This window comes from Geotrypetes seraphini, chromosome 10, assembly GCF_902459505.1.
Source record: "Geotrypetes seraphini chromosome 10, aGeoSer1.1, whole genome shotgun sequence".
Lineage (NCBI taxonomy): Eukaryota > Metazoa > Chordata > Amphibia > Gymnophiona > Dermophiidae > Geotrypetes > Geotrypetes seraphini.
This window is the reverse complement of record NC_047093.1, coordinates 34,103,038-34,130,255: the sequence shown is the minus strand read 5'-3', so window position 1 is coordinate 34,130,255 and position 27,218 is coordinate 34,103,038. Positions and strand designations below refer to the sequence as shown.

The 27,218-nt window shown below is 43.0% G+C and overlaps 1 protein-coding gene across 4 annotated transcripts in view; it reads right to left on the bottom strand.

The window, feature by feature from the left end:
- Positions 1-27,218, bottom strand: part of SEC14L1 (SEC14 like lipid binding 1) — a 128,449-nt gene that overhangs the window by 63,213 nt on the left and 38,018 nt on the right. For all 4 annotated transcript variants that reach the window (XM_033960773.1, XM_033960771.1, XM_033960772.1 and 1 more), the window contains one exon: positions 396-545. In XM_033960773.1, the coding sequence (XP_033816664.1) occupies positions 396-545 (150 nt within the window). The remainder of the gene's footprint in view (positions 1-395; positions 546-27,218) is intronic.

The window sequence follows — 27,218 nt, the reverse complement described above, 5'->3', positions numbered from 1 at the left end:
CAGAGGTTAGTGAATCGGATCGAAGGAAAATTGGTTGCAAAGAGGTCACTAACTGGTCAGGGACACGATCGGTGTCCTTAGTGAATCTAGCTCTAAGTGTCTTCCCAGTTTGCTAAATACAGGGAAAATGCTGGACATGTCCCTAACACTTACCACACAAGCTTTAGGCTTAAGTGTTGCAGTTAAGGTGCCATATGGGCCAAAAAAATCCACCACCCCTCCCAAAAAACAAAACAAAACTTATCACACTTTAGTAAAAGGATGCGTAAATGATTTTGGCACTCTATAAAAGTTAAAAAAATATACTATAAAATCTCTCTACACCTAATATCAAAATCTTTTCTTCATGTTTCTAGACATGCCTCCAATGTTAGTAATCTGCTTTTATTAGTTACCTTCTTCAATAATCTTGGGGCATCTACATCCAATTTACAGCGCCTTTCAACAATGTAAATAGCCTCATCCTCGCTCATGAATTCATTCACAATGTCACTGGCCACAAACATTGGAATTAGCGGGCAAGTGGGAAACCGTCTTTCATATGCCTGTAAAGATAAGAAATAATCACTGAATCCAAGACAAAAATACTCACGTCAATTAAATAAAACCAACATTGAAAAAATATGCAAGCATCTAAGATACTCAGCCTTCTGTGTTCACCTGATTTTAAAGATGCTGAGAGCTGAAGCTGAATTAGACCCAGATATTTAATGTAGGCCATATTCAAGCACGAACACTGAATACCTGGATCAGTGATAGATACAGGTGTTGGCTGATATTCAATGCCAGTATCTGCATACCTAACTGGGAAAAGATAGGCTGCTTTATGTGCAGTCCTATCTGCCTGGTTAGGTATCATTAGAGTCTGCATATCCCAGGTTTACCCTGACTCCATGGATAGATCACTCTAGCATTAATTGGACAGTGCTGCAGTGGTCAAAAGAGATATTCAGCAGCACTGCTTGGTTAAGTGCAGCTGAATATCCCCTTCTGGCCTGCTGATTAGCATTTGGCTGGGAGGGTGTAGATGGGCTGGAGTAGATTTTAACAGAGATTTCGGCAATAGGAACCCAAGCAACTTGAAACTTGAAACTCACAGTACCGGGTAGAGCTTTGGATTCTTGCCCAGAAATAGCTAAGAAGAAAAAATTAAAAAATGTAAATTGAATCAAGTTGGGCAGACTGGATGGACCATTTGGGTCTTTATCTGCCATCATCTACTATATTCCTATGTTACTATGTAAATATAACATAGAGAAATATAGAAAATAATTACAACAGAGCTAAAAATGATAAATATAACACATTAAACAATCCTGAAGTATATAAAAGTACATAAATATATTACTACTACTACTATAGCATTAAAAAGTCTGGAAGGGGAGTATAAAATGAGGATTTTAAATTAATTTTGATGCAGCACAACATTTTTCCGATAGTGGTGTGCTTGCAAATATCTGGAGGGGCTTCTGATGTAATTTTTCCAACTATTTCTGACATTTCCTAGGTAACTGATTTGAGTTTGGCTGGAAAATATTTTTTTTTTCTCTCCAAGTTTGTCATTGGAATGTCCATTATATTTTTCCAGGGAACTACTTTTCCTCTAAAAAAAAGTAGGCATCCTAGACAATTACTCACATAGGTTGTGGAAGATTTGAAAATAACTTTGTAATGAAACTACAAGTGTTGTACATTTTCAAGATTTTAAATACCACATTATTCTAGCCTAGAAAGAGCTATTATGCTTACTAATGTTTTCAGATGCAAGTAATGGACTGCTAAACTCTTTCTCCTGTGGGCAAGGACTGAGGGTATGCAGAACGACTCCTTTGAAAAACAAAAAATGTGAGAAACCTATATTAAGTACACTTTAAAATAGCACTTCATCTTAGTTGGAAACCTCTCCAAACTCGGTTCTTCTAAAATCTGTCTCATGCTGCTAAAAATGCAGGAACAAATATTCTGATACACACACATTCATTATATATATGGGATGGACCAGTGACTAAGTGGGAAATTTGCTGGCTCCTAAGTTCTGCTTGTACTTCTTCAGCCAGCTAGGGATTCCATGAAGATAGTATTTACAGCTCACTGAAAACCAGGGGCATAAGCCATCAGTTTCTATATGATAGTCACACCTACTGCCTAGATTCAAGAAAACCACATACTAGATTTCAGACTGGGAGCTGTGGACTGTGGCCCCCTACCAAAGAGTTACCATAATAACGTCTGGGTTAAAGGGGAAATATCCAAATGGTTTCAAAAGAAAGATCATGGCACTATGGCCCTAGTACAGGCCGGTTCCAATAGAGCTGGACCAAAAGGAGGAAAAACATTGCTTTGCTACCTCCCCCCCACCCCCAATAAAAAAAGGTGAAAAAGAAAACAAGACCCAGATAAATAAAAAATAAAGAAATCGCAGACAGTAAGGTACTTATTTTGGATCCTGTGAATAATTATTTGTGATATATGATGGGAGGAATTTGACCTAATTTCATCAAGTTGGGAGGAATAAGATCACGTGAAATGGAAAGAAAATGAGAAACAGGATTTCGATATTGTTTTTGACATGCGTTGTTCCAATGTTATGGTTATAGCAAGAGCCATTTGATTGTATGTGAAAGACAAGGAGGGAATGACCTGACTTTGTGATGATATTACTAGTTTAGAAAAGTGAGAGGTTAATTTTTGATGTAATGGTCATGATATGTTATTTGTTTGAATACTATGTATGTTTTTATGGAAACCGCTTAGATGTAAGGGGTCTACAAATTTTTTAAATAAATAAATAAATAATAAATAAATATTAACATCTATTTCATTATAGGTTTTGAGTAAATTGATTCTACACTAAATATGGTGAACCAAATCTTACATGATTGCTGATAAAGACCAGAATGGCCTATCCAGTCTGTCTAGAAAGGTAGATAGAATTCTACCTAGTTTCAAGTTTCTTAAAAATTTAATATACTGCCTATCATACTTCTAGGCGGTTTTACATAATAAAACTTTAAACAAGTACAGCACTAAAAAGGGACAAGAGACTAACATGATTTACTTGAACAAGAGGGTAGGGGGTTAGAAATCCATCAATATAAAAAAAAAGCAATCCAAAGAGGGGATAATACGAGAGGGAGGTGAGTTCTCATCTGAAATATCCTCTATCCTCCCCCCTTCCTACCCTAAAAAAATAAAAAAGGCAGAAGGGATGCCCACTCCTTCCAGTATGCCACTGGATACTCCCTCAAACCCACTCCCCGAACCCCCCTCCCCAATACATTTTGTAGATGTTAGGAGCTGGAGGGAAGCACAGTCCCTCCAGTTCCAAGCCCACCCATCAGGGCCTTCTCCTCCCCAGTGCACCATGTGATGCACGGGGAGGAGCTTAAGGCCCTGATTGGCTCAGACGCCTAAGGCCCTTGGGAGGGACTTTAGGTGTCTGAGTCAATCAGGGCCTTAGGCTCCTCCTTCTGTATCCCATGTGATGCACAGAAAGGGGCCTAAGGTCCTGATTTGCTCAGAGGGGAGGGGCCTTAGGTGTCTGAACTAATCAGGGCCTTAGGCTATTCCCCATGCATCACATGGTGCACCAGAGAGAGGAAGGCTCATCATTTTTGACGGGAGTGCCTCGGAGCTGAATGGGACCATAGTTCCCTCCAGCTTCCAACATCTATCAAAATGTACTGGGGGGGGGATTCAGGGAGTGAAGGTTCGGGGGAGCATCCAGTGGGAGGAGGAAGTGGGAATCCCTCCTGCCCTTTTTCAGGAGGAAGGGGGAGGGTAGGGGGATGATTCGGGGGGGGGGGAACTCTGTTGGCAGGAGGGTGTGGGCATCCCTTCTGCCATTTTTGCTGCTGCAGGGTGGGGGGGGTTGGTTGGTTCCCAGTGCTGGGATATTTGGGGATGTTTACACAAGCACAACATCTGTCCATTAAAAAAAAAAAAAAAAAAAGGTTTCCTGCCCTGAACAGCGGAATGGCAGGAGGCTGCTTTTGGGGCTTCCCTTTGCCGGCTTTGCACATGTGTGAGAGTTGCTCTTACACCGATCAATCGGACAAGAGAGACGGAGATTTCGACAAACCTCTGCACGAATCATTTGCATGCAATCTTTTTGGTACATGAATTGCTCTTCCACAATCAGCCAGAGAATTGGCCAACAGCGATCCAGTTGGTATTAGCAATTATGTTTAGAGCATCCAGGCCTTAAACATTAATGGGTCAATATTCAGCCAGCAACACTGAGCATTGTTTTTAGCTGCCACTGGCATTATATTTCGATATTCAATATCAGGCCATGTCCAGGCACCGGAACTGAATATCCAGGATTATGTGGTTGGTTCTTTCTTTTGCAGTTAAGTGTGATATGCACCACTTTTAACTGCAGAATAACAGCACTTAAAGACAGGACTGACTTTTATGCAGCCCAATTTAACTGCTAAACCTACGTGGTTAAGTTCTAACTCTGCCCCCAGACTCCCACATAATAGCCAGCTTTGAGTTTAGCACTCTGTATTGATAGTCAGTGGCATTAACTAGTTAACTGCCACAGAAAATCAGCAGACAGTCCCAAACAAATGATTTTAACCAGTCCAGCTGGCTGAATTGCTTTGAATATCAACCCCCAACTGTTTTAGTGAAGGAACAGATTCAAATTATGAAATCTTGGAAATGGACAACTATAGCTGTCTGCTGAAAAGGAATATCCTAGAAAATTGAGAAATTTTGTATCTAGAAGATTCACTTAGGTTAATACTGGTAAAAGGAATGCTTGTATTTGTGGGCTCTGGAATAACATTTCTTGTATATAGTAACTTCAGAGGCAGCACATAACCAATAACCTAGAGGAAAATGTAAGCTCAAAATTAAAAACAAACATTGATTTCACAGGCAATAAGAACAAAGCAAACAGACCAGCAAAATGTAGAAAGCGTCTCATAAAATAAGAGATGCATTTCAGATGCTAGTAAATGTTAAAAATCCCCTTCATGAGACCTCATTAACAGAACTACACAAGCCTGACAATAATGTGTGTCATTTGTTTTTGATGAGGCTGTTACTCAGCCCTGTGTCTTCTATAAAAGTTATTTGCTCAAAGGGTATTGAGACAATAACAGAACCAAATGTGCTTGAACTTTTATTTTCTCCATCCATAAGCACAATAAATATTTGCATTCTATAAGAAAAGATTTTTTTTTTAAATTAGTGTTTTCTTTTGCATTTTTTCTCCAAGTCTTTAACCTCCTAGGCAAGTCTATTCATCATCTGTCTGTTCCCTTATTTCTACAGGTTCATTAGCTCTGTCTTGCTATCTCAAATAATAAATAAATATTTGGTTAGGTTGCTATGGTTTTTGTTCACTCTTCTCAATTTACTTGATATCAATTACAGATTCCAGATGATTAAGACTAGCATACAATCTTTAATGGCTTAGTAGAACAGGTGTAACAGGCACACTCAGCTATGCATACAGGATAGCTATCAAGCATTTTGTTTATCTGGGAGCAAGAAAACCAACTGCTTTGTTTCACTGATCAAAATTTTCTAAACTCATTGTTTAAATATAATTGATTTTATCTTTAGAGCAAAACGCTAAGTACTGTACTAGAGAAGCTAAGGTGATTCTCCCACTCATATTTCTTATGATCTTGGGCAATTGACATAATCCTCTATTCCAGTGTTCTTCAACCTTTTGACACCTATGGACTGGCGGAAATAAAATAATTATTTTGTGGACCGGCACTGGTCTGCGGACCGGCAGTTGAAGAACACTGGGCTAAGTCGTGCCCATCTCCATTCATTCTCTGCCCCAGACCCCGCCCCCATAATAGTACTAATTATAACACCATTTTTTCCCATTCATTTTTCATATATACACACACACAATATAATCATATTAACAATACATAATGATTAACCATAAAATTAAAATGCACAAAGCAAACTGTATGCTTTTCAACATTCATTCCTACCAGAAAACAGATAACTACATGCAAATACTGTGTGATATGCACCACTTTTAACTTTTAACCTAAAAGTACTAATATTCACAAACAAAAACAAACCGTAAGCAAGTCTCTTCAAGCAGTACAACCCCAGAGCAAAAGAAACAAATGCATTTCTCTCTGAACAGACAGCAGATGCAAATGAATCACTAAAAAAAATATAAAAGCATTCCCCCCTACAATTGTTGCCTCTCTCCCTCCATACTGTGCCTTGCCTTCTGGCCTGCTCCCCGTATTTATCTTCAGGCCGGTCCATGGTGCGATCAACATGGCGTCTTCGGGCCGGATCCCTGAGTGCTGCATTGCACAAAGCTGTGGGCAGTGGCTCCTCGCACGCGTCCCGTGCCTCACTTGGAAGCCCTCCCTCTGATGTGCAACGTCAGAGAGAAGGCTTCCGGTTCAGATGCAGGCCGCGCATAGGAGCCTTTTCCCACGGCATTGTGCACTGCAGCACTCAGGAAGCCGGTCCAAAGATGCCACATTGATTGCACCGTGGACCAGCGGCAAGAACACTGTCTTCTGCCCTGTGGACCAGCAGAAAATTTCTGCGGACCGGCGGTTGAAGAACACTGCTCTATTCCACTTATCAACTGATCCGTGTTTACTAAGCATTCATCCCATAAACACAAAATCAGAGCAAACCCTAAACAAACAAGCCCCTTTGATTATGCCCTCTTTGGAAGGAAAATATCTATTGTATCTCTATGTAATTCTCCTCAAGCAAATATTTGGAAAGAAGAGAAATCAAAAAACAAACAAACAAAAAGACCAATATGGACACCAGAATGTTGCCTTCAAGTACTAGAAAACTTTCATTGGTTCTGCATTGTATATGCAAATAATCTTTTATTTCTTTATTTATATACCGCCTATTAATTGTCTAAGTGGTTAACAGTCAGATACTCAAGTCATTTGTTCCTATCTGTCCCGGAGGGCTCACAATCTATCTAACATACCTGGGGAAATGGAGGATTGAGTGACTTGCCCAGGGTCACAAGGAGCAGCATGGGGCTTGAATCCACAACCTCAGCGTGCCAAGGCTGTAGCTCTAACCACTAGGCCACTCCTTCCTCTTTTCTATCTTGGATAGGTTCCTGATTGATGATATCGGCAAAACCAAGATGCTAAACAAAAATTTTGTCACCTTTAAACCAACCTTATCAATCTCAGAGGAAAATAATGAACAGAATAATGCCACACACCAATAACTAGAGTTCTCAGATGGAATTCAGTCAATCATTCCAAAGATTCACAACAACAGAAATTCCTTTCAATACTGAATGCCCTTGTTCATTATATACACATACAGTACTTTAAAAAAAAATGTAGACCAGAGATTCGCAAGTTCAGTCTTCACGGATTGCAAACTGATTAGGTTTTCAGGATATCCTTAATATATATGCATGGAAGATTTGCATGCATACTATTTCCACTGCATACAAATCTCTCATGTATATTCATTAGGGATAATCCTTAAAACTTGGCCTGGTTGTGTCTTCCAGGAATAACTGCATACCCCTGACTCAGAACTTTCCAACAGGCCACTTTTCATTAACTGCATAGCAGTTCAAGTGTGGGAAGGAAATAAAAGCCTGCTCTCAGAACAATTGAAGCATTTACAGCACATTTTAAAACATTTTAAATATATATTCCATTTTAACCAAAACCCTTAATGGTCCACCCACAAGTAGATTCACTTTTGTTCACATGTTTAATACACAATAGCTTTCTCCTTATAGCATACTTTATTTCATTTAATCTTTCCTCCACCTCCACCTCCCCAACCCCTTTCCAATTACATCAGCTTATTTCTACTTTATCTTCAGTGCCACTTTGACAAAAACCACTTTAGTTTTCCATTTCTTTACAATTTGCTGTAAAAGAGCATTCCATGGAAAAGGTTTTGATATAATGAACATTATATTACTATTTTCCCTCAAGAAAAGAGGGATACTGTGAGATGGCAGGTGATTACATTTGACTGGAAACACTGTTTAGGGATAAGTTTTGTCTCTTAAGTAAATATGCTCACAAATCTTACACAGACAGCTACTCATCTAAAATCCTTTGATAATACCCGGCAATGCTCCCTCTAAGCCAGGGGTGTCAAAGTCCATCCTCGAGGGCCGCAATCCAGTCGGGTTTTCAGGATTTCCACAATGAATATGCATGAGATCTATTAGCATACAATGAAAGCAGTGCATGCAAATAGATCTCATGCATAATCATTGGGGAAATCCTGAAACCCTGACTAAACTAAACTAAACTAAACCTTAACTTTGTATACCGCATCATCTCCACAATCGTAGAGCTCGGCACGGTTTACAGGAAATGGTGTAGAGAAGAAACTCCAATGAGGGTTACAGGACAGTATAGAGAAAGTTTAGAGGGACTTACTATAACAAAGAGGAGGACATATTACATTTTTGAGAATAGCTACGTTTTCAGATGTTTTCGGAAAAGTTGGAGGGCGCCCAGATTCAGAAGTGGGGTAGAAAGGTTGTTCCAGAGCTTTGTGATTCTGAAGAAGAGGTATGTCCCTAGTTTTCTTGGATGGGATATGCCTTTTAATGAGGGGAAGGATAGTTTGAATTTTTGGGTGGATCTGGTGATGTTAGGATTCGAGGAATTCCAAGATAGTGGTATAAGGGGAGGAAGGATGCTGTGTAGGATCTTGAAAGTTAGGCAAGCGCATTTAAAGTGGACCCTAGAGACTACTGGAAGCCAGTGAAGTTTGGACAGGAGTGGGGAGACATGGTCAAATTTACTTTTTGCAAAGATTAGTTTAGCCGTGGTATTCTGAATCCGCTGAAGTCTTTGAAGGCTTTTCTTTGTTAGGCTTAAGTAGATGGAGTTATAATAGTCCAATCTGGAAAGGATGATGGATTGTACGAGGACAGCAAAGTGTTGTTGATAGAAGCAGGATCTCGCTTTCCTCAGTATGTGAAGGCTGAAAAAGCATTTTTTTTTACCAAGGAGTTGAGGTGGTCGTTGATGGATAGTGTAGAGTCAATGATGATGCCCAGAACTTTGCTGGAGAACTTAAGCTGCAGTGTGGTGCCAGAGGACAGTGGGATGAGGGTGGGTAGCTGATCTAATTTTGGGCCGAGCCAAAGTAGTTTTGTTTTGGACTCGTTTAGTTTCATTTGTACGGTGAGGGCCCAGGATTGGAGGTTTGTTATACATGAGGATATGTTCTCAGAGAGGTTGGTGAGGTTCGAGTCAAGTCTCGAGGAGGACAATGATGTCATCAGCATAAGTGTAAAGTGTTTCCAGGGGGGAAAGATGGAGGAGTTTCAGGGAGGACATATAGATGTTGAAGAGAATAGGGGATAAAGGTGATCCCTGCGGCACTCCACAATTCGGTTTCCAAGGAGAGGATGAGGTGCCATTCATATTAACAGTGTAAGAGTAGCATAAGAATTTCGAGAACCAGTCTAAGACTGTAGAGTTAATGCCAATCTCAGAAAGTTGGAAAATAAGAATATCATGATGGACAACGTCAAATGCTGCAGAAAGGTTGAATTGTAGAAGAACAGCAAACTTATTACGAGAATAAATTTGTTGAACCTTTGAGGTTAATGAGGCCAATAGGGATTCGGTGCTGAAGTTGGGTCTAAAGTCATATTGGTAAGGAAGGAGAATGGAGAATCTCTCTAAACAGGATGAGAGTTGGGTAGATATGATGGACTCTAGCATCTTGGTCAGGAGGGGAATATTTGCTACTGGGCGGTAGTTGGAAGATGAGGAGGGGTCTAGGTCAGCTTTTTTCAGTAGTGGGGACAGGGCAATATGTCCCATTTTTGCAGAAAATAGGCCTGAAAGTAGGGCAGAGTTTATAAGTTTGGTAAGAGATGCGATGGCCTAAGTGGGAATTTTCTCATATAGGTAGGAGGGAATGGGTCCAAGGTGCAGTTGCAGGCTTTCAGTTTGAAGCAGAGTTTAGAGACCTTGGATTCGGATACATGCTGAAAGGCAGTCCAGGATCTGTCAGCTGGGATAGGGTTGGAGACAGTTAGGGTAGGGTTGGAGTCGTAGGGCACCAGGGAGTTGTAAGAGACTGCTGGTGGGAAGGAGCATCTTAAGGTAGCGACCTTTTCGTTCAAGAATTTTGCTAGATCGTCAGCTGATGGAGAGGAGGAGGGCATGATGGAGTCGTTTTTAGAGGTTAAGGAGCACCAGATGTTAAACAGTGCACTACTCTGGTTGTTGGATCTGGAGATTTTATCACCGTATAAGTTTTTCCTTGCTTTTTTTAGTACTATATTGTAGAACTTAATATTGACCCTCCAGGACTGTTTGTCTGTAGGGGATTTAGATTTTTTCCATTTGTGCTGCAGTGCTTGACATTTCTGCTTCAATTCTCTGTGATATGGAAGGTACCAAGGGGCCTTACAGGAGTAGGAGACAGTTTTAGTGGATAGTGAGGCGAGGGAGTGGTAGGTGGTCTCGGAGAGGGTGACCCAGTTGTGCCAATTGGTTTCTGGATTTGCAAGCATAGGAGTGGAGGAGAATTGATTGAGAAATTTGGTCCAGAACAATTCGCTTGCAATTTTTTTGCGGAAAGTAATGGAATTTGAGATACGGGGTGGGGCCTCAAGGTGCGACATGAAAATAGCGAGACAAAAAGCCCCTAGGAAGTGGTCGGACCAAGGGAGGTGTTCCCAGCGGGTGTCATCGACTAAAGTTTTGTAATCGGTAAGATTGAGGAAGCTGATGATATCTAATGTGTGCCCCTTTTCATGGGTTGGAAAGGAAGCAGTGGAGGTGAACCTAGAGAGGTGAGGAAGTTATTGAATTCAGTCGTATTCTTGTTGGTGATGTCGTCTAGGTGGAGATTAATATCCCCAATGATCAATAATCTTTGAAATTTAAGAAAGGCGTTTGTTATGGTCTCGAGGACTAGCTCGGAGGATTTGTTCCAAGGGGTTGGTGGACGATATAGTAGCAGGATGCCAAGTGGATGAGAGTGGAGTTCATCGTTGACTGAAGCTAGCATATATTTTAGTGAGGTGTGGCTACTCTTTTCGAGGAACTGGACATCGAAGAATGATTTGTAGAGGAGTGCCAGGCCACCTCCTTTTTGGTTAGTTCTGGGGGAGAAGAGGGCTTGGTAACCATGGGAACAGAGATCATTTTGTGTAAATAAGTCGTCTTTTTCAATCTATGATTCCGTGATGCACAAGAATCCAGGGTTAAGATCCTCAAGTAGGTCCTTCAAAATTTGAGTCTTGTTGCATGCGGATCTGGCATTGCAATAAAGAGTCGGGACTGGCGTGAGAGAGTTAGAGGCATGGTTGAGAAGATTGGTAGGGGGGACAGGCTTTAAAGAGGCATGATTGACTCTTCGAGGGTTTTTTTTTGGAGGGATGACTTCTGGTGCGCATAAGCGTGGGGATTCTGAGGCCAGGGCAAATGTTACTGTCCTTTGTGGAGTCGAGTAAGTTGGGAGAGGGAGGTTTCAAGCAAAGGGTGGTATTGGATTGCGGCCCTCGAGGAGGGACTTTGACACCCCTGCTCTAAGCTGTGTGGCTGCACACCTTTTAAAAGGGAGTCACACAGCCATTCAGACCCTCCACGCAGCCAGTGGAGTCAAGACCAACACCCCTACGGTAACACTCAATCTTTGGCAAACTGAAACAAATTGATTGTGGGACCTTCCCATACATATCTGCGGTTGCGACCCGCCCTCCCCAACATCATTTCTTCTTCCGGGGCAAAGTCGGCAGCTGCGGATATGTATGGGAAAGTCCCAAAGTTGGTTTGTTTCTGTTTGCTGTTGCTGCTGCTTTGGAAAAGCAGAAGCAGTGGTGGGGATGCAAGGGGGCAAATGCTGGTGGATGTTGGGTGGGAGAGAGAGAGGTACACAATCTGGTGGATGTGGGTTTGGGGAGAGAGAGGGGGAAGGCACTGGTAGATGTGAGTTGGGTAGGAGACAGGGGGCAGAAGCTGGTAGAAATGGTTTGGGATGGGGTAGAGAGGGGGTAGATTTTGTATAGAAGTGGGAAGATGGATTCTATAGAACAAGGGAGAGAGAGGGCAGATGTTGGGGAGGGGGGTACAGAGAGGAGGGAGATGATGGAACAGAGGAAGCGAAAGGGGAGATGATGGATGGAAGGTGAGGGGGAGAGAGGGAGCAAATGTCATATGGAAGGGGAAAGATACAAAGAGGATGGAAATATTGATGGAAGGGGAGCGGGAATAAACTGTATAGGAGGAGGATAGAAACCTGGATAGAAGAGGGGAGACACAGGAGGGAGATGATGGAAAGGGGAAGTGAAAGAGGAGAGAAGGGGCAGAATGTATGGAAGGGGGAAGACAGAGGAAGGAGATTCTGATGGAAGTGGAGTGTGTGGAGATGCTGGATGGAAGAGGGAAGAGGAAGCAGACAATGTATAGAAGGGGTTAGATGCAAGACGGAAGAGGGGAGAGAAATGAGCATATATTTGGAGAGACAAAAAAGAGGGAGATAATGATGGAAGGGGAAAGAAAGGGCAGCTACAGGGGGCAAACAATATAGAAGGGGAAGAGAAAGAGGGCTGTTAGTGAAAGACGGGGGCTAAGGGAAGTAAAATAGGAGAAACAGGGTGAAAAGATGGAAAGCTGCTGGCAGACCATAAAAGAGAGGGAACTTGAAGATGAGATAGTAAGAATGAGTTAAATCTGAACATAGAGGAGGAAAAATAAATTTAAGAAAGCTGAAAGGAAAAGGAGGAGAGAAAAATCCTGGAAAGAGACAAGACGGAGGAAAGCAGAAACCAGAGAAGTGAATGGCAAGAACATAAAGGTAGAAAAAATAATTTTATTTTTAGTTTAGGATAAAGTGGTGTGGTGCACGTGTTTACAAAGGATAATAAATACACATTAAAAATAGAATTAAGATGATATCTTTTCATTAAACTAATTTTAATACATTTTTGGCCAACTGTCAGAGACCAAAACCTCCTTTCTCAGGTCAGGACAGCTTTCTGTCTTAACCTGGGGAAGGAGGTGTTGGCTTATGAGAGCTAACTGAAAAATGTTTGAAGTTCTTTCAATAAAAATAATTTTTTAATTTATATTTGTAATTCTTAATTTGTAACATACAGTGTGCATAATACTTACAGGGTAATGCAATGGAAAATTTTTGCTCACATTAACTCAGGGCTCCTTTTACAAAGGTGCACTAGCAGTTTTAGCGCGCGCTAGACGCTAACGCCTCCATAGAGCTGGAGTTAGTATTTTCAGTGTAACACAGGGTTAGCACACGCGGCATTGTAGCTAGCGCACCTTTGTAAAAGGAGCCTTCAGTCTTTGCTTGAGAAAAAAAATTTTTACTCACATGAACTCAGTCCTTAGAGGGAACATTAATACTTGATATTATTGGAAGATTGTTCTAATTTTATCCCCATTTGTTTATACTTATCCTTGCCATAGACAGTTGCAATTTAGTCGCCTAATTAAAGAAACTCCAATGTCCTTGGTCTCCAAATATGTAAAAAGCAAACTGCTAAGAAACCATAGCCCAAAAGAAACTATATTTAATACCTTCTATAATGGTAGGCACGGCTGATAAGTTAACATGAAAAATATAATGAAGGAGAAATTTTAAGTTCCTAAACATGTTCAGGGGAAGGGGGAGGGGAAGACACACCATCAACCAGTTAGGTTCATAGCATATCTACAATAATTATTCAATTTAGACTCTTGTATTCCATACTATCTGCCACTGGATTCAGTGTGGATCACAAAAAAGAGAGAACCAACCAATGAAGTGGAGGGAAAAATTACAAACCACAGCAAATACTTTTTTTTCAACAGAGGGCCAGTTTGAGCATCAATTTTTTTGCCCCAAAATGGATCAAAGGCAACATTTGATTTGTGTCCAGTGATACTGTAAACTCCATAATACAATATGCATTTATACTGCCTTTCATCAAAGCTGGTGCTTTTTTTAAAAACTGCAAAGGATATTTTTATTGTATGATAATCTAATTTTAAATCAATTACTTTTAATTAAATTATAAGCCATGTAAATATAAAGCATCGTAAAGCTTTCTGCAAATACAGATACAGAGAAGTAAGGAAAGACAAGCTTGAGATGGAGTCTGAATTTTAGTAGCTTTACTGATATGGAATAGTATCTCTTGGGAAAAATTTGCTACCAGAACCTTTATTCTTAAATTTAATTGGCTTGTTAAATAACCCCGTTTACTTTTAAATATGAAAACTCATTGCAGCAAAGGTTGTAAAATAAAAATAGTACAATATTAAAAGCTCAGGAGCATTATGTTTTCTGAAACAGTCTCCTGAAATTAAAAATAGTGAAACGAGTGTGACAGTATGACTACTATGTTGGTCTGGTGTTTAAAAAGCAAGCAAAAATAAAATAAAAAATTGTGATACAATACTAAAGACATACATATTTAAAATAAATAACAATAGGAGTCCTTTTACTAAGCTATGGTAAGCACTAATGTGTGCTGACCACAGCTAAAAAAAAAAATGTAAAAAATGACTTACCAAAGTGTGCACCAAGGTATCCCATGGTAATTTTGCTATCACCATAGCTGCACCCATGCCCTAAAAAATAAGCTTTATTTTGTAGTGCTGGGGTCGGGGGCTGAGAGTGAGTATGTGCTCTGTGCTAATTGTTAGTGCATAAGAATTGCCATATTGGGACAGACCAAAGGTCCATCAAGCTCAGTATTCTGTTTCCAACAGTGGCCAACCCAGGTTCCAAGTAACTAGCTAGATTCCAAGTAGTAAAACAGATTTTAGCTTGTGTTTAGCGGGTGAGTCTATAAATGGTGCCGTTCTCTGCCGGTGCCTCCAAAAATGGCACCAGTCACATGTCAGTCTTGCAATGACACCATTTGTAGAATCGTGTCCACTGTCAAACATAGGCTCCAGAAACATAGTCCAGAGTTTTGAAGGCTTACACTTCCAATGCCTATGTTTGACGTGAATTACGTCTATGGAGGCACCCAAGGTTGTTTCCAGCATTAACCATGCCAGCTTTGACCTTATATGTTCATAGGTGCCTCTGTAAAAGCAATCACAGCGCCATTTCCTACATTTTTTTTTTCTAATTACTCTGTTTTTAAACACGGTCAATTACTGCACTGATTAGAAATACGTAGGGCACCTACCACCACCTAACTTACGTGTCGTTTTGAGAATTTAGGCCTCACTGCCTATAAAATAGGTGGCAAAAGAGCTCATGCACTAAAAGCCATGTGTTAATGGAAAAATCAGTACATGGCCATTAATACAGAAAATAGAAAAATCAGCCATTTTACCCTTGCAAAAAAAGAAAAGGCCTTAGAAAGCAAGAATGACCTATGTACGGATACGCTAAGGCCACTTTTTACCATAGTTTGGTTAAAGGGTCCACATGCTGCTTAAAAAAATGATGGATTGCTTCTGAAGTTTAGGTAAATGTTTCCAAAAGCAATTACCAATGATGCTCTCTCACAAGCAATGGGCAGCAATCTAAGGACCCTACTAAACACTTTTCCTTATAGACACACAATGGGAGAAAACCTTTAATTAAAATAGGCCCCTTAGACAAAAATGACAACACACAAGGCACAATGCAGTCCATCACAATCAAGTTTTCTTTTTCTATTAAATTAATTGCTATAAATATAGAACAATCACCTTCCCCTTCAGCAAGAGCTAGTGAAGCTAAATTTAGGTAACAGCTGTACAGAGCATTATGCTCCAGCCATTAGCACCCTCCCTCCTTCCCCTTCAACTCTCATAATCTCACTTTCAAGTACGGAATCATTCAGGGATATTGTACAATGGACTTTTAACAAGAAAAAAAAAAAGTAAAGTGCAAGTGCTCTCAGTAAATGCAGAAATTAGCAAAATATATATATACTACACGCTTCCAAATACTTTATTACCATGTATTTCCAAGTGCACCATTTTTTTGTTTGAAATCACTGAATAATTAAGGTTTGAAATCACTGGAAAATTCTACTACAAAGATTTCCCATTTCTACTTGAAGAGGTCAAAATAAGCAAACTTTTGAGGAAAAACTAAACAGAGCCTATAAATTCAATACAGACTGTTTAGAGGTCAAAAAGGGCATCCAGCATGTCTGAGGTCTACTTCCGCCATAGCTGTATGGAGCTAAAATATCTAGTTTGATGAACTATATTGTGGTAGTTTACTTACTGATTTAACATAGTGGTTTGTTGCTTCTTGTATGGTGGCTTTCAAAGTCGACCACATTTCTTCCACGTTATCGGTTTCTGCTTGGCTTTGTAGTGCCTGGTGAGCGAAGTCTTCAAAGAAATGGGAGACTTCGTTCACCAGGCGCTACAAAGCCAAGCAGAAACCGATAACGTGGAAGAAATGTGGTCGACTTTGAAAGCCACCATACAAGAAGCAACAAACCGCTATGTTAAATCAGTAAGTAAACGGCGAAGGAACAATAAGCCACAGTGGTTCTCTGTGGAGATTATGGACCTCATCAAGGAGAAGAAAAAAGCATTCATCTCTTACAAACAATCAGGGAAACAGGACTCTAGGGAAGTCTATCTGGCCAAGTAAAAAAGCCGTAAAAACAGCAGTTAGGGAGGCCAAATTCCACATGGAGGAGTCTCTAGCGAAGAACATCCAGAAAGGAGATAAATCCTTCTTCAGGTATATCAGTGACAGAAATAAGAACTCAGGCGGGATAGTACGCCTTAGGAAACCAGACGGAGACTATGTAGAAGCGGACTCAGAAAAAGCTCAACTGTTAAATGAATACTTCTGCTCAGTCTTCACCCGCGAGGTGCCAGGACTTGGCCCTCAGCTACAGACAAGGGTTGACGCAGATGACCCGTTTAGTAATTTCGAGTTTACACCCAGCGGTGTCTACTGCGAGCTGTCAAAGCTTAAGGTTAACAAGGCAATGGGGCCTGACAACCTACACCCCAGGGTGCTCAGGGAGTTGTGTGATGTCTTGGCGGAACCGCTATCTGCGCTCTTCAATCTCTCCCTTAGTACGGGTAATGTCCCGTTGGACTGGAAGACGGCTAACGTCATTCCACTCCACAAGAAAGGCTCCAAGATGGAGACAGCAAACTACAGACCGGTGAGTCTCACATCAATAGTGTGCAAACTAATGGAAACTCTAATCAAATGCCAATTGGATACGATCCTGAACGAGGAGAATCTACGGGATCCCCGTCAACATGGAATTACTAAGGGGAGATCCTGCCAATCCAACCTGATCAGCTTCTTTGATTGGGTGACGAGGAAGCTGGATGTTGGGGAGTCCTTGGACATTGTATACCTGGACTTCAGTAAAGCATTCGATAGCGTATCACACCGCAGGTTGCTGAGCAAGATGAGTTCTATAGGATTGGGCGATACATTGACGAAATGGGTTGGGAACTGGCTTGGAGGTAGGCTTCAGAGGGTAGTGGTGAACGGCACCCCCTCCGAAATGACGGAGGTAATCAGTGGAGTGCCGCAGGGCTCGGTCCTGGGCCCGATCCTATTCAACATCGAGACTTGGCAGAAGGGCTGTGAGGTAAAATAACATTATTCGCCGATGACGCCAAACTAAGCAATGTAGTGGGCAAAAGCACAACAGACATAAATAATAAACAAAAAAAAAAAACAAAAAAAAACAACAGACATAAATTCAATGTCCGACAACATGATGCACAACCTACTCCTACTGGAGCGCTGGTCTAGGTCCTGGCAACTCAGCTTCAATGCCAAAAAATGCAAAGTCATGCACCTGGGCAGCCAAAATCCATGCAAGACTTACACCCTTAATGGCGAGATCCTAACAAGAACTGAAGTAGAACGAGACTTAGGGGTGATCGTCAGTGAGAACATGACGACTGCCAATCAAGTGGAGCAAGCTTCATCCAAGGCAAGGCAAATCATAGGTTGCATACGCAGGAGTTTCGTCAGCCGTAAGCCTGAGGTCATTATGCCATTGTATAGATCCATGGTGAGGCTCCACCTGGAATACTGTGTGCAATTCTGGAGGCCGCATTACCGTAAGGATGTGCTGAGACTGGAGTCGGTCCAGAGAATGGCCACCCGGATGGTCTTGGGACTCAAGGATCTCCCGTACGAGGAACGGCTGGATAAGTTGCAGCTGTACTCACTCGAGGAACGCAGAGAGAGGGGTGACATGATCGAGACATTCAAGTATCTCACGGGCCGCATCAAGGTGGAAGAAGATATCTTCTTTTTCAAGGGTCCTGCGGCAACAAGGGGGCATCTGTGGAAAATCAGGGGTGGGAAACTGCACAGGGACACCAGGAAATTCTTTTTCACTGAAAGGGTGGTTGATCGCTGGAATAGTCTTCCACTTCAGGTTATTGAGGCCAGCAGCATGCCTGATTTTAAGGCCAAATGAGATAGACACATGGGATCTATTCACAGAGAAAGGTAGGGGAGAGTCATTGGGGTGGGCAGACTAGATGGGCCGTGGCCCTTATCTGCCGTCTATTTCTATGTTTCTAATATAGACAAAAGCGTTACCCCCACAAGAAAACATCAACATAGTAAAAAGCTCCAACCCACCTTTTTGAAGTGCTAAATTACAATATATACTTGAATATAAGACGATCCGAATATAAGTTGAGGTACCCTTTTTTCCCTCAAAAAAGGAGGAAAAAAAGTTGATTCAAATATAAATCAGGAAGGTTAACATTCATGTGCCCTGCCCTGCCAGGATCTGCACCCAGCCCCCATCCCTCCCTGCCAGGCTATGCACCCTGTCCCACCTCTCTCCCAATGTCCTGCAGGCCTCCACTGAGACTGCCATATGACCTGGTGGTCCTGTGGTAGGCTGGGACAGGAGGGATCTCTCTCGTCTCCTGTCCCAGCTGACTGACAAATTTTTTTACCTCTCTCCCGCCTCCCCCCCAAATACCTTTTGGAATCTCTGGCGGTCCAGCACTGTACCAGGCAGGAGCAAACTTTCTGTACTCCCACCCCATGCTGAGTCCTTCTGAATGGCTGCCTTGAGCTCTCGCAGCCCAGTGGTGTACCGGGCATGAGCGAGCTTTTTGTGCTTCTGCCAGGCCCCGAGATGCTTCCTGAATAACTGCCGCCAGTTCTCACGAGTCCCACGAGAACTGGTGGCAGCCATTCAGCAAGCAGCTCAGCACCAGGCAGAAATGTAAAAGGCTCACTCCTGCCCGGTATATCACTGGACCGCAAGAACTCGCCATTTAGAGGGGCTCAGCATGGGGCAGGAGCGTGGAAAGTTTGCTCCTGCCCGGTACACTGCTGGACCACCAGGGATTCAAAAAGGTACACGGGTGGTGGGAGGTAAAAAAATTATCAGAGTTGGCCGAGACAGTAGACGAGAGGCATCCCTCCAGCCCCGGCCCACCAGGTCATACGGGCAGGCCGGCAGAGGCTTGCAATAAGTCCGGAAGGAGGCTGGTGGATGCTGACCCGAATATAAGATGAGACCCCCATTTTTGGGCCATTTTTTGGCCCAAAAAATCTCATCTTATATTCGAGTATATACAGTACACTATGTGCTCTCTTTAGAAAAGTAATTTTTATAGCCACATCTATTTACACATGGCACTATCATTGCATACTTCCTGACCACAAAGCTGCCTAAGCATTAAACTGAAAATCACAATTAATATAATGATCACAACTTTAAAGAAAAAGATTCAATATTCTGTATTTGTAACTTTTGAAAACAGTTATTCAATGTTATCTGCCGCAGGTCCCATTTTAGACAAAAGACCCTGCAGTATCTATGTGAAATAATAATGGCAATACTGTGAGATAACTTAACAAATACTCCCTTCCCCACCCCTAAATGTCTAAGGTAACAGACACATTCTGGTTATTATGCCCTAATCTGTTCCCTTAGGTCTACAAATACATTTATCATAAATAGATTCTAAAACTTGTTAAAATGTGTCGTAACGGTTCTGTGACTCAATTCAAGCTCCACTGGAAATAAATAATTTGACTGAAAGCATTTAAAATGTTCTCATTTCGGGGTCTTTGATTAGTATAATTAAAGCATGAGCAATTTGATAAGTATTTATAGAACAGGAAAGAAGGGATAATAGATATTCAGCATTCACAGTCTATGATTTATAGCATTCCCATTCATTCCTGAACATTTCCCAACCCTTCAACAATATAAATTAGCCAGGAGAAAATGCATTGAAAGATTAAGTTCTTGCCTCGGTAATCTTCTTTCTAGTAGAAAGACACATTATTCCTAAACCTTCGGGTAGTCAATCTATTTCTGCGAGAATTCTTGTAGACAGCATCATTAGTATTCTTTTGCTCCACCTCCCATCTCTTTGGGCTGTCCTCCAATTCCTCAGTTCATATTAAAGCAGATGGTCAGCCCTGGGGAGGAAACAAAATAGGGAGGGATATGGGGACTTCCCCCGAGAAACATATCTGTTCTGCTCATATCATTAACATATAGCCAATAAATCAAAACTTAACCATTTGCAATTATAACAAGGTGAAAACAAGTCAACAACCAGAATGCAACCTGTGCTAAGAGTATAGAGATTTGTCAGATGCTTCCTAGACTCTTCAAAGCAGCAGTTATGTTCTTTATCCTTGTCAATGCTGGATAAAAGAAATAAGATGCCCGGATTCTTTAGCAAATTCAAGGCAGTAAGCAGGCAAATGTACATCTGACAGGCCAGGCTTCAGGAATAATGTGTTGGTCTACTAGAAAGATTACTGAGGTAAGAATTTAATCTTTCCTTCTAGTACAAAGACACTAAACTGTTCAAACTAGCATGGAATAATGCTACTTCTTGGGTTTTGGCCAGGTACTAGTGACCTGGAATGGCCACCATGAGAACGGGCTACTGGGCTTGATGGACCACTGGTCTGACCCAGTAAGGCATGTTCTTATGACAAACACATTATTCCTGAACCTTCGGGATGTATCAAAGCAGTCTTCAGAGTCTAGGGTGAGACAGATGAGCCTGCTGACAGAATGGATGCTCTGAATGCGGAGTCATTTTTTGGCTGCTATGTCCACCCTGTAAACTTTTGTGAACATATGAAGAGATGACTAAGTGGCCACTCTACAGATTTCTTCTAGAGATACCACTGAAGATTCTGCTCATGAGGAAGCCATGTTTCTAGTGGAATGGACCATGCCGTAAGACCAAAGCGTTCTTGATCCTCCAGGGCAACTGGGATCTAAGTGAGCAGTCTCGGATGACATGGAAGACCAAGACCTTGGTCCCTTTGCAGACGGACCAGATCTTCTAAGTGTACCAGTCCGACGTTGCCATCACTCTTCGTTAAACTTCTCATCCATTTTAGTTGAAGGGAATTGGTGGCTGCGGCAGCGACTCTGAAATGCAGCCTGCGGCCTCCCTCCATGTTTCCTTTTGCCACGGTCTGCCCAAGCAGGAAAAGGAAGTTGCGTCATTGGGGCAGACCACGGCAAAAGGAAAGCAGGGAGGGAGGTTGCAGGCTACGTTTCAGTCACTGAATTACTAGCCCTTGGTGTGTTATGAACCTGCGCAGAAGTCTGCCTAACATGGGTCATGGAAGGAAGACGTAAAGAAGTCCTGCCTTCAGCCAAGGCTGCACCAGGGTTCCAACCCTTCACTTCCTGGTTTGAATCTTTTGACTGAAGAACTGAACCACTTTCTTGTTGGCTGCCGATGCCATTAGATCAAAAGTCAGGTGCCTCCATGACTCACAATGCAGTTGAAGGCTTCCTGAGACAGTGACTACTCCCCGAGATCCAGAGTCTTCCAGCTGAGGAAATCCGCTTGCTAAGAGATGGGACTCCATCCACTGAAACAGCATCTGGGCTTCCAAGCATAGAGGAGCACTCGGTGCCTGCTGGAGATTAACATAGGCTACCACTGTTGCGTTGTCCAAGAAAACTTGTACCACTTTGTTCTGCAGCGTGCTCTTGAATGCCTGAAGCACCAGGTGGATGGCTCGAAGTTCCAAGCAGTTGATTGACCACTTCCTCTGATAAGGGGACCAGCGTCCCTTAACCGGATGCCCTTTGCAATGTGCACCCCAGCTGTATAGGCTGGCATCAGTCGTCAGGATCACCCATGTGGAGATGCAAAGGGGAACTCCTCTGGTTAGAGACTGAGGCTCCAACCACCAGGCCAAACTGCGACAAGCTTCTGCCATCCAATGTAGTTGCTGCTGCTGCTGCAGCACATCCCTATGTGGACACCACTAGGAGAGGAGTGCATCCTGGAGCAGAAAAAAGTGTGCCTTTGCCCAGGGAGCCACATCCATGGTCGCAACCACTGTTCCCAGCACCTGCAAGTAATGCCAGGCCATTGGAGCTGTCTCACTCCAAAACTCCCATATCTGCCACAGGAGCCTCTGTCTGCAGGCTTCTGGGAGGAACACCTTGTTCTCCCCTGTGTTGAACCGGACTCCCAGATACTCCAAGATCTGCGTTGGCTCCAAGTAGCTTTTCCAAAAGTTGACCACCCAGCCCAGCCTCAGCAGTGACCAAATTACTTTTTGGACAGCCATTCTGCCTTTGGATTGGGCTCTTATTAGCCAATCATCCAGATATAGATGTACTTGTATACCTGCTCTGCATAGGTGTGCTGCAACTACCAACATCACTTTAGTGAAGCTGCATGGCACCGTGACCAGCCTGAAGAGTAAGGGCGCAAACTGGAAGCACATGGAATTGCAAGAACTTCCTTTGCTCCAGAAAAATAGGAATGTGCAAATAAGGCATGTGAAATTCAGTGAGGTGAGAAATTCTCCAGGCACCATCGAATCAATTACCAACCTCACTGTCTCCATTCATAAAAGTGATATCTTGAGGGCCTCGTTGACAGCCTCCAGTCTTCCTAGCCTCTTTTGGGCACTATGAAGTATATTGAGTATCTGCTGGAGCCTGTTAAACAGACTGTGAACAGTCAGGTTCTCTCCGAGATCAAGGGCCTCCACCTGATCCAGCCCCCCTAGACATGAAGCAGCATCTCCTGCTACTGAGGACCCAGACTGGGAAAGTAAAGGCATTGATATAAAGCCCTCGTCGTCCCAGTCCTCCTCAGACTGGACCTCCACATCTTGCACTGATGCAGTGGAATTGAGCTCTAAGGGGGAAGAAACCCCTAGTGCCAACATGGCCACAATTCCTGAGGGTTCCATGTGGCCCTTGTTAATCATTTAAGCTTCAAACATCTTATTGATGAATTCAGGGGGGGGAACCCCTGTTCAGGACATTCCAACGGCCCCTGCGAATGTTCCTGAACTCCTGTTCCACAGTTCAAACCTGGACTTTTTGCCTTGCCCTCGCACCATCTGGGCACTAACACCCTCCAAGAGACTAGAGGAGGCTAAGCAAGAAGTTCCCGTTCACTTCCATGCATTGTGTAGCACATGGGACGATCCTCAGATTGCTATCCAGTGCAAATATGGCATGAATCCAAGGTATCTCGGCCTGAGGAGCCCATCACACCTGATTTTGATCAAAATTGAGGTGTTTTGAAGCAGATAGAGGCTTTTGTTTTCAAACTGGTAAATTCAAGATGGCTGCCAAGGCAGCGATTTTAGTGCCAAAAATGGCCCATGAGAGCTGGGGTACAAAAACTAGTGATTTAGGGATTTTAAAGGTGGAGGACCCTGGCTCTAATCCCAAAACACAATCCCCCCCCCCCCAATTCTGATTGAAGGCTGTCAGCCTGTTACTCTCTGTGTTATGCTGGGGGGCTGTTTGTGATGAAGCTGCAAACAGCTTACCTGAAAAACTTCTGCCTCAAACAAGTCTGCGCTCTCCTGCATCCAGAGATGTTCCAAAAATGGGATCCTCTGCAGCACAGAAAAGCCTCACAATTTAATGGAAAAATAAACACCTGACAGAAAAACAGGCTCTTACCATCTCGCTTATAGAGACAGTTAAGGAATTAGAGGACAGCACAGACAGATGGGAGGCGAAGCAAATGTTAATGAGGCTCTCTAATAGAATTCTCATGGGAATAGATCAACTATCCGAAGATTCAGAAATAATGTGTCTTGTCACTCTAGAATCTTATTTTAAACTACTCAAAAGATACTTTAATGTTAATTTGTAGTATTAGGTACCTAACAATCTCAGTAGATACCTCCACACACAAAATAAATTGGCTTCATGGCATCATAGATTGAAATTTTTGTATTGTAATGTGCTGACAGATTGAAATTTTAAAAACTATTGAAAACGCAGGTTTTTTGTATGTTTTCATATTAAGGAAAGATTTATATTTGTACAGGCAATAGATGGAAGTGGGCAAAAAAGTCATGAAAACAGCTTTTTGCAATGTAAATTTTATGCTATGTATGTTTTATATGGAAACTGTCTACATATAAATTGTATATAAATTTTAAAAACAAATAAATGCTGCTCTCACTTACAAACTACAAATAGAACAACCAGGAAGAAGGGGACAGCACATTTAAAAACAAAAATAGAATACTTTAAGAATAGAAACAGTGAAAGGACAAAAACCTCTGGTTCTCATTTTCCTTGGAAGGTGACCCACTTAAGGAAGAGAGCCATTTTAATAGCATTTCTTAGGTTGACAAATGTAGTCTAGTTGTTAGAGGTACATAAATTGTTGTCTATGACTGAATGAACTTAAGATATTTGTTTATATAGTACATCGTTACCACAGTGACTTGTTAACAACTCTCTCTCTCTGGAAGGACTGCTATCTACTGTTTGGGTTCTGTTGCACTGCTAGTGAGAGAGGGGAATCCGCTGGGATACCCAGGAGCACAGAAATACTGAAACCACTCTCAGAAGTCTCGCTCAGTGTGATGTCATCAGACTGCTGTATAAAATCAAGTCTCTCAATGAAACAGCATAAGATAATTTAATTTTAATTATTTTTAATTTATTCAATTTTCTATACCATTCTTCCAGGCGAGCTCAGAATGGTTTACATGAATTTATTCAGGTACTCGAGCATTTTCCCCTGTCTATTCTGGTGGGCTCACAATCTATCTAATATACCTGGGGCAATGGGGGGATTAAATGACTTGCCCAGGGTCACAAGGAGCAGGGTGCTGAGGTTGTAGCTTTAACCACTGTGCCACACTCTCCCCCATATAGGAATATTTTAGGAATGGCTTGGTGATACTTTAGGATTACTCTATGATTAGAATACCCAGCAGTAAGATGCGAAAGCAGAAGGAATAGTGAAATGTGCCAGCAGCATCTGAACTCTAGTAGGTACTGTAGATAGCCCTTATTCTGCCAGTAACGAGCAACGAAGCTGAGCTTGGCGTTATTTGTTTTTCAATTTATTACAATAATGCTATGTTCCAGAGGAAGGGGTTCAGTTCCTTGAAACCAAGCCTGGTTGAACAGCATTTGATATCAATGGATTTGAAATACAGGGGTTCGTCAAACATTATATTACGTGCCTTGTTGAACTCACAGTAAGTCAATCATTTTACCTCACGTGGTGTGTATGTATATATATACATATATATATACATATACAGTGGTGCCTCGCATAACGGACGCCTCGCACAGCGAACGCTGCGCACAACGAACTTTATGTCTTGATCCGTACAACGAACTTCGTTTCACACAACGAAGTCGCCCGAGCTGCATCCTTCCGCGCAGGCACTGCTTAACTGCCCTCTCTCCGCCTGGCTCCCTCTTGCCCCCCCGACTCCCCGACACGATCGGGGCAAGAGGGAGCTCAAGCCCTCTTGCCCCCCGACTCCCCGACACGATCGGGGCAAAAGGGAGCCCAAGCCCTCTTGCCCCGCCGATTCCCCAACTCCCCGACAATATCGGGCCAGGAGGGAGCCCAAGTCCTCCTGGCCACGGCGACCCCCTAACCCCACCCTGCACTACATTACGGGCAGGAGGGATCCCAGGCCCTCCTGCCCTCGACGCAAACCCCCCTCCCCCCAACGACTGCCCCCCCCCAAGAACCTCTGACCGCCCTCCCAGCCGACCCGCGACCCCCCTGGCCGACCCCCACGACACCCCCAACCCCCTTCCCCGTACCTTTCTGTAGTTGGCCGGACAGACGGGAGCCAAACCCGCCTGTCCGGCAGGCAGCCATCGACGGAATGAGGCCGGATTGGCCCATCCGTCCCAAAGCTCCGCCTACTGGTGGGGCCTAAGGCGCCTGGGCCAATCAGAATAGGCCCGGGAGCCTTAGGTCCCTCCTGGGGGCGGGGCCTGAGGCACATGGGCCCAACCCGACCATGTGCTTGAGCTCCCTCTTGCCCCGATCGTGTCGGGGAGTCGGGGGGGGCAAGAGGGCTTGAGCTCCCTCTTGCCCCGATCGTGTCGGGGGTGCCAGGGACCACACGGAGTCACCCACCGTACCACCCGATTCGGGTAAGCGCAGGTATCGGTGGGTGGCTTATTTGCGGGGGGGTGCCTTATTTTACATTTTTTTCTAAAAAGGGGGGCTGTCTTATTTGATGGCCCTGCCTTAACGGGGAAACACGGTAGAAAAAAAAAAAAATGAACAGTTAAGTCCCAGTTTTTGCCGCTGAGACTCTGCCCTCTCTCACTGTAAAATTAGACTCTACTTAGTCTGTCTTTAAATTTAAAAAATGTGTGTTGTTTTAAAAAACAATTATGTTTTTAGATGTATCTAAATAAAAATAATAACCAAAAATTTATCTTTTTTTATGTCATCTTAGCATATTTTATGCTGCAGAACGAATTATTTTTTTTTACATGTATTCTTATGGGAAAACGCGTTTCACATAACGAACGTTTCACATAACAAACTTGCTCCTGGAACCAATTAAGTTCGTTGTGTGAGGCACCACTGTACATATATAGATATATATACATATACATACACATATACACAAGAGAACCCGATGATGGTGTGAAGCTAAGTGATCTTCCTGCTTCCCCGCCACCGCTGCAGCAACAGCCGGCCCACACCAACGCAGCAACAGGGCCAGGCTAGGCATGTGCAGCGACTGCACAACAGCCGCCCCTCAAGCCTTCCCCCCAACGTCAATTCTGACGTCGGAGAGGAAGTTCCAGGCCAGCCAATCGCTATTTGGCTGGCCCAAACTTCCTCTCCAACGTCAGAATTGACACAGGGGGAAGGCTTGAGGGGCGGCCGTTGTGCAGTCGCTGCACATGCCTAGCCTGGCCCTGTTGCTGCGTTGGTGTCGGGGAAGCAGGGAGAAAGTGTCAGCGTCAGTGGCTGCATGGGGGGGAGGCAGGGAGAGAAAAAGAAAGAAAGAAAAAGTTGGTGGTGGTGGCTTGGGGGCAAAGAAAG